The sequence below is a fragment of the Herpailurus yagouaroundi genome, unplaced genomic scaffold (genome assembly GCF_014898765.1).
Source record: "Herpailurus yagouaroundi ecotype Mexico unplaced genomic scaffold, PumYag 202, whole genome shotgun sequence".
NCBI lineage: Eukaryota > Metazoa > Chordata > Mammalia > Carnivora > Felidae > Herpailurus > Herpailurus yagouaroundi.
Genome location: NW_024412433.1, coordinates 4,316,254 through 4,324,305, shown reverse-complemented (window position 1 = coordinate 4,324,305; position 8,052 = coordinate 4,316,254). Strand labels below are relative to the sequence as shown.

Below are 8,052 nucleotides of genomic sequence, written 5' to 3'. Positions count from 1 at the left end.
GCTTATCAGACTTCAAAGCACTTACCACACCAGTCAGCACTAAGGTTGTGCCACGCTCCGGGGAGGCTGCCTCCGTGGGGTGCAGGTGGGGTGACCTGAATCCCACGAAGACCCAACCCGTCGTGAGCAAGGGACGTGGAGGGGGGACTTCCACTGGGGTAAGGCGCCCAGATTAATGGCAGAACACAACTAGAATTTAAGAAAGCCTGGACCCTGCTTTGGGACAGACCCAGCCCGGGGAGGCCTCGCTGCCCTAGCTCACTCACTGGCTTCCATCCAGGGTCAAGGAAGCAGAAACGCCTCCAAGGCCATGGCTGGGCGGACCCCTCACTGGAGCTCTGGGCCGCAGATCCTCCTTGTGGCTTCAGCCTTTCAAGTCCTGCCTTTTGGGCGGCAGCCTCTTCCTCCCTCACCTGCTGCGTGATCCTGGCTAGAAAGACCAGGCAGAGGTCATTGGTTGATGGCAAATATTAAGTAGCTGTGTGAGCAGGCCAACCTCTGCATCGACAGCCTTTTCTCTGGAGACGGACCTTTGCTTCACTGCCCTCCAGTCTCCCTGCTGTCCTGATGTTCCTCCATGTGTGCCCACTGGTCACAGCCCGGCCACTCTCTGGACTGCCAGCAGCCCGGCCACGGTGCCTTGGCCAGGCCAGCCTGGAGACCCCCCACGTCCCCTGGAGACCTACCCCGCCTCATTGCCCCACAGTCCCCGTATCCTTCTGCTGAACCAGTGCCCGGGGAACATCGTGTGAGACAAGGGACGTGGCAAGATGATTTTGTTTTTTAATTCTTTTTTTAATGTTTATTTTTGAGAGTGAGAGACAGAGCATGAGCGGGGGTGGGGCAGAGAGAGAGAGACACACAGAATCCGAAGCAGGCCCCAGGCTCCAAGCTGTCAGCACAGAGCCCGATGCGGGGCTCGAACTCACGGACTGCGAGATCACGACCTGAGCCGAAGTCGGATGCTCAACCGACTGAGCCACCCAGGCGCCCCAAGATGAGTTTTTAAATAACAACATCAGCGAACTAAAATTCATGTGCTGTGAATTTATCCCGTAAAAGTGCACACATCAGTGGTTTTTGTGTATTCACAACCAACACCTCTAATTTGAGAGCATTTTTTTTAAGTCTATTTATTTATTTTGAGAGAGACAGAGACAGCGCGAGCAGGGGAGGGGCAGAGAGAGAAAGCGGGGAGGGAGAATCCCGAGCAGGCTCTGCACTGTCAGCACAGAGCCCAACATGGGGCTCGAACCCACGAAGCCGTGAGATCATGACCTGAGCGGAAACCAAGAGTCGGACACTTAAGCGACCGAGCGACCCAGGTGCCCTGAGAACATTTTCATCTCCGAGAGGAACCCCGTACCCACTAGCTGTCACCCCCAGCCCGCCTCCTCCTAGCCCCAGGCAACCATTAATCTAGTTTCGGTCTCTATTTGCCTATGATGGTGGGCACTTCAGGTAAGGACCCACACAGGAGGGGGCCCTTGCCAACTGGCTCCTTTCACTCAGCACAACGTTTGCCAAGTTCACAGGTGCTTTAACGTGTTATCAAGACCTCCTTCTTCTTGTTTGCCAAATATGTTCCAGGCATACACACACCCCACTCTGCTGGCCCATTCTGCAGGGGAGGGACACAGGGGCTGTGTCTGTCTTTTCATTATTGCGGATGATGCCGCTAAGGGCATTGCCTGCACCCGTGTTTGTGTGGACCTGTGTTTTTATTTTCCTTGGTCATGGCAAGGGGGGTTTTAAAGGTAAAAGTGCCCCATGTTTAGAATCAGAATCTGTCTCCTGGGGTAGCTGGTTGGGGGCTGGTCACTGAACCTCTGTGTGCCTTTACTTGCTCAAGTGGCAAATCTGGGTAACAATGCTTCCTCTCTGGATGCCCCCAGGGATTGCTGTGGGACCGGATAACAGATGTGAGGGCGTTCTTGAAAGCTTAACACGCGCCTTGTAAGGAGGAGGTGGCATTTTATCCGTGAGACTGCGTAGAATTTTAAGTACATGACTGGTTTCAGGGTTGAGCGCATGACCAAGAAATATTACAGATCTTGAGGTCAGGAGGATTGTGGGTGGAGAACACGATACACCAGTTGATAACGAGCAGATTGTTATTTCTAGATTTTGGCAGTTTTTCTGTATCTGGGTGGGTGGGGGAGGGGAAGACTTGACCATTCAGACCTACCGCGTACTTCCATGGAAAATCTAAAGCTTGTAAAATTGGCCGTTCTCCCCCAAATATTTTATTCAGGGTAAGTCTTCAAGTTCTTCTAGCTGTTTGTCCTCTTTCCAGGATATTCCCTCGGCTTTCTTGCTTAAGGGAGGCTCAGCTGTCCTCCCCTGCAGGCTTCACAAAGAGAGGCTCCCTTTCCCCCAGGCTCCTCTAACCACAGTGGGGACACAGGGTCAAGGTCCCTGCTCCTCACTGCCACGTCCGGGCCATTCGCCCCGTTCCTCCCACCACCCCGCTCCCTAGCTTCGAACCTCATTTCATCAGGTGGTATTACCACGGCCCCTCAGTGCCTCCATTGTCCGTCTACCACTTTTCCAGGCCCCCACAAGACGTCTGCATTTGCTGAGAGACTCTACCCTCCTCACTTCCCTGGGATAAGTAACTCAACGTCTCCCTGGAGGCCAGGACCTTAAGCCACCCGCTGGGGCTCATGCCCCCCCACTAACATCACCCCACTTCTCCCTTCTCCAGGCCCCACAGCCTTTCACCAGCTTATAGCAAAACATTTTTTTAAATGTCTATTTGTTTTTGAGAGAGAGAGAGAGAGAGAGAGAGAGACAGAGCATGAACAGGGGAGGGGCAGAGAGAGAGGGAGACACAGAACCTGAAACAGGCTCCAGGCTCTGAGCTGTCAGCACAGAGTCCGACGCAGGGCTCGAACACACGAACCGCGAGATCACGCCCTGAGCCGAAGTCAGACGCTCAACCACCCAGCCGCCCCTTAAAGCAAAACTCCTTCAAAAAGTTGGCGGTGCTCACTGTCTACAAGGTCTCCCCCTCCCACTCCCGGCCACCTCCCTGCCGCATCCCCACTGAGGGTCAAGGGTACCACCCGACTCCCCGGTGCTAAATGGATGGTCCTTTTCGGTTCTCCTCTGACTCTCCTCAGCAGTGTCTGAGTCTGTCACTCCCCGCTCTGGGAGAAACATTACTTCTTGTTCACCTGGCTTCCGGGGCCCCGCGAGTTTGCTTCTTCCTCACTGATCACACCTTCGATCCCTTTGCTGGTATCTGGTCCCCAGTCTCTTGCCACCGATGATTCAAAGCTCAAGGCTTCGTCCTCAGACCCCTCTCTCTCTGTCTACCCTCATTCCGTGTTAATAAAGCCCATGTACATACCAACACCTGTCGAGCTTCTATTTCACACACAGACCTCTCTCCTGAACTCGAGGCTTGACCCTCCAATGGCCTACTTGACCTCTGTGTGATGTCCAACTGGCTCTTCAAACTCAACACCTGCACGACAGAGCCCCTGACCTTCCCCACCCGCAACATCTCAGCAGGCCCTTGGCCTCTCTGCTCTGATTTTCTCACCTAAAAACAGGGTTAGAAATAGCAAGCTTCGGGGCGCCTGGGTGGCTCAGTCGGTTGGGCGTCCGACTTTGGCTCAGGTCATGATCTCACGGTCTGTGAGTTCGAGCCCCGCGTCGGGCTCTGTGCTGACAGCTCGGGGCCTGGAGCCTGCTTCGGATTCTGTGTCTCCCTCTCTCTCTGACCCTCCCCCATTCATATGCTCTGTCTCTCTCTGTCTCACAAATAAATAAACATTAAAAAAAATGTCGTGGACGCGCTGTGTATGAACTACTTGTCTATTTGTGCCTGTTTCCTCAGCTGTAAAACGGGAAAAAAACAAAAAACCAACAACAGTAACAAGTCCTACACGGTAGGGGTGCGGTGAACAATGCGGTACCACAAAGCTTCCGTAACTCCTTTCTTGACTTAATATGGGCCCCGCGTGTTTTCACAAAGCAATCCATTTACTACTGAGCCAGGTCAAGGGAAAAGCAGGCCAAGTACCGAACCTACTGAAGGTACTGCTTCCTCGAAAACACAGCGGCGAGGGCTTAGCAGACACGAGCAGCGGGCTTGCGGGAGCGCATCTTCATGGGCGGAGAGGGTGGTGGGCCAGGGAGGAGGGACACCTAAGTGGATGGCCTTCCGTGTCCCCAAGAAGCGGACACTCTATACTGGGCCTATGTTTGCTGCAACATAAGAAGGAGGGTGGGAGAGAGAAGAAAAGAAAAAAAGAAAAGAAGCAGAGGAAGCTATCCTTCCGTCTGAAGAAGCCCACCCCATGCCTCTAAGCCGGCAGCCCATAACTTACGCGTTCGACATGGCTGGCTACTTTTCCTCTTTCCCTCGCCCGCCTGGAAGCTCTTCCTTGTCCCTCCGAGGGGCGGCCGGCTGCAGGGGTCGGGACACCGCCAGGGGCGTCCACGGAGAGGTCCTTCCGGAGGAGGGGGGCAGGGATCGGAGAGATCCTCTCACTTTGGGCAGGAAAAGGCGACAACCTGCAGATACGCGCAGGCACCGAGGGGGATTCGAACGTTCCCGTAGCCACCCCGAGGCTCCGGGACCTTACCGTAGCCACTCGACGCGACGCGAGGCGGAACCTAGCAACCGAGACGCTGCGCATGCGTAGTGCCGGCTCACTCCGGCCCGGCGCGCGCCCCGCCCCCTGAGCTCCAGGCGCCTGCGCTGCTGCCTGGTTTCCGTGGCAACCGCGCAGGGGCGCCGAGGGACGCTGGTCCCGCGGAGGGGAGGTGCCGTCCGGTAGGGAGGCGGAGCTCCCGGAGGGCACCGCTGGGACCTGCCTCCGGGGGCCACCCCGGGTGCCTCCCACCGGCTCGGCGTCCTCCGCGTCGTCTTCCCGCTTTCCTGTTTGCCCCGCTTTCATCCACCTTCAGGTATGTGGCCTTGGACCAGGTCCTTGATTGTAGCCTCAGTCTCCCATCTGTAAAATGGGATAACAGCCGTTCATTTGTTCCAACCTTTACTGGGCTTCTCTGGGCCAAGCGCAGACTTAGGTTCTGGGGATACAGGACAAGCAGTCCCGTCCTTCTGGGACGGGATGAAAACGAGGCGAGGAGCTAGTGTGTTTTAAATTTTTTTTTTTTCAACGTTTATTTATTTTTGGGACAGAGAGAGACAGCATGAACGGGCGAGGGGCAGAGAGAGAGGGAGACACAGAATCGGAAACAGGCTCCAGGCTCTGAGCCATCAGCCCAGAGCCCGACGCGGGGCTCGAACTCACGGACCGCGAGATCGCGACCTGGCTGAAGTCGGACGCTTAACCGACTGCGCCACCCAGGCGCCCCAAGAGCTAGTGTGTTTTAAATGGAAAATGCTGTGTGGATGTTAGTTAGCAGCAAGTCGCCATGAGGGTCTGCGTTCATTGTCCTTCTTCCTTCTTCTTTCGGAACTATTGAGATTTATTTGCAAATTCTAGAACCCGCAGTCCCTGCAGGAATATATTCAGGACCAACGCGGCGCCGCGAGCCTGGAGAAGATATCCACCTAAAAATAACAGCCTGAGTCTGGATCACAGAACCTGGCTCCCACCATCGCTAATGAAGTGAACAAAAGAGTCGCATAAATCAGCAAAAGAAAGAAAGAACTCAAAACTTAAGTACAGCTTTGTGCTACAAATGTCAAAAACGGTACTCAGTGAACTAGAAGCCCGCTGCTGATCATGGCATCTGAATCTCATTCCCATTCCGCACAAATCCCTACCAGGGAAGGAAACCAAGTAGACAAAATACCATGAATTTTTGGTGAATCCACAGAGCGGGAGGGTGAGCACAGAAGCAAACCACCAGGGAAACGCAGGGGAGACAAAACTATCTGGAGTAGAAAGTAGCCCCTGCTGCCCCAGGACCCGACCAGAGCTGGGAAAAAGCACTTAGGGCTTGCCACTTTCTAGGCCTTTGCACCGAGTTGAGGCAGAGATTCAAAGTCCAAGGACATTTTTGTCACAGGGACAGGGGAGGCTTCTAACAAGGGTGAGGGCAGGAGTTTACCAGAATCTCACTCTCGCACACAGCCGGGGGGGGGGGGGCGGCTCAGCCCTAGTCCTCACTGTATGTACATACAGGTCATGGAAACATGGGTAAAAATGCAATCTTCCAGCTCTCAAACTCGTTCAGGTACGGTGAGAAAGCAGCCGAGGAAAATCTGTTCACATATTTGAACAAATAGGAGGTTTTACAAAGAGCAACCCATTTTAATATGAACAAGACAGAAGCAGTAAGTCCACTACCCAAGCTGAAGGCTTTCGTAACAGGGGAAGCAATAAAAAAAGAATTACAGTGTGGGCAAGACAGATGAAGAACCTAGCCCGGAAGAAAATGTAAGCAAAGAGAAGAAAATTCGTCACATGTGTCCCAGGTTCTAGAACAAATTAATATGAACATTAACTGAAGAGAATAAGGGCTGAAAGAAATGATGAAACGGCACAATGAGAAGAGAAGGATTATACAGCTAAGGCAACGAAATGAAAATCAGAAACACCCACCAGAGAAACCAAATTAGAAAGACCAAGAAATAGACTGGGCACAAGTCACCTGAATTACTGACTTACAGGAAAAGCTTGAATCAACTGCAGGGAACGTAGTTGGACGTAGAGGGAAAAGACTGCACCATTTAAGCAATTAGGAAGGGGTCAGTTGATATTTCTTTAAAAAGAGTCCTCCGATATTAATTTTTTCCAAGATATAAGGGAATATCTCTGAAATAAGAGAACCAAATCTGCAGATCAAAAGTCCTCACTGTGTCCCAGGAAAAAGGTGTAGAACGACCAACCCCAGAGATATCCTGGATGTGTTACTGAACTTCAGGAGAAGTGGTAGGGGGGATCTGGTGGCCTCACATGTCTCCATGGTGGCTCTCAATGTAAGATGAAAAGGTAGCAACATTTACAAAGGTTTGGGGGGAAAATGTGACCCAGGATATTTCTACTCCCTGAAGGTGATGTTCCCAAATGTGAAAGCCCTCAGGAAATACAGCACTCATGGGTGAATTGACATGTTTTCCAACACAAGTAATAGAAAACCCAACGTCTAATGGCTTACACAGGAAGAGGATTTAGGGGCACCTGGGTGGCTCAGTCGGCTAGGCGTCCCGTTCTTGGTTTCAGCTCCGGTCATGATCTCACAGTTCCGTGAGCTCAAGCCCCGCGCCAGGCTCTTCGCTGGCAGTGTGGAGCCTGCTTGGGATTCTCTGTCTCCCTGTGTCTCTGCCCCTCCTCCACTTGCTCTGTCTCAGTCTCGTTCAAAATACATAAATAAACTTTAAAAAGATCAGAGGATTTATAGTGTCCCTTAACAAGAATAGAGGTGAGACAGTTTTAGAGGTGGTCACAAGGGAGGTTTAGAGGTGGTTATTTCAGTGACTCGGTGACATCATCAATCTTTGATGGTTTTTCCATCTTTTGGAGCTGTCATCCTGAAGATGTTGGATGGCTTCCCTCATGGTCATAAAATGTGTGCTGTAGCTACAGACATTGCACCCTCACTCGGTGACATCTGGAGATAGAAACAGGACCGGCCAGGGGCGCCTGGGTGGCTCAGTCGGTTGAGCGTCCGGCTTTGGCTCAGGTCATGATCTCACGGTTTGTGAGTTCCAGCCCCACGTCAGGCTCAGTGCTGACGGCTCAGAGCCTGGAGCCTGCTTCGGATTCTGTGTCTCCCTCTCTCTCTGCCCCTCCCCTGCTCATGCTCTGCCTCTCTCTGTCTCAAAAATAAATAAAAACATTAAAAAAAAATTAAAAAAAAAAACAAAACAAAACCAGAAACAGGACCGGCTGGGAAATGGGACCACCATTACTGCCTTAGAGAAATCGGGAATTACCTGCATTATGACAGACAGAGAGGTGGATAAAAGAACCAAATCGGGATTCTGCCAGCCTGGAAGCAGGCGGTATGGGGTGTTGAGGGGGCCACATTCAGCAACATAACTCGAGCTCTTCCAGGAAATAAATCACTTGGTGGCAAAACCCAGCTATCAAAAGACAGAAGTCATGTTCAAAGGATGAACAA

The 8,052-nt window shown here is 52.4% G+C and overlaps 1 protein-coding gene across 1 annotated transcript in view; it reads right to left on the bottom strand.

Annotated features, from left to right (window-relative positions):
• The window catches only part of DRC11 (dynein regulatory complex subunit 11), a 159,545-nt gene extending 154,429 nt beyond the window's left edge, over positions 1–5,116 (bottom strand). The window contains exon 1 of the mRNA XM_040450581.1: positions 4,341–5,116. Coding sequence (XP_040306515.1) covers positions 4,341–4,351 — 11 coding nt within the window. The 5' untranslated portion in view covers positions 4,352–5,116. The remainder of the gene's footprint in view (positions 1–4,340) is intronic.
• Between the last annotated feature and the right edge of the window lie 2,936 nt (positions 5,117–8,052).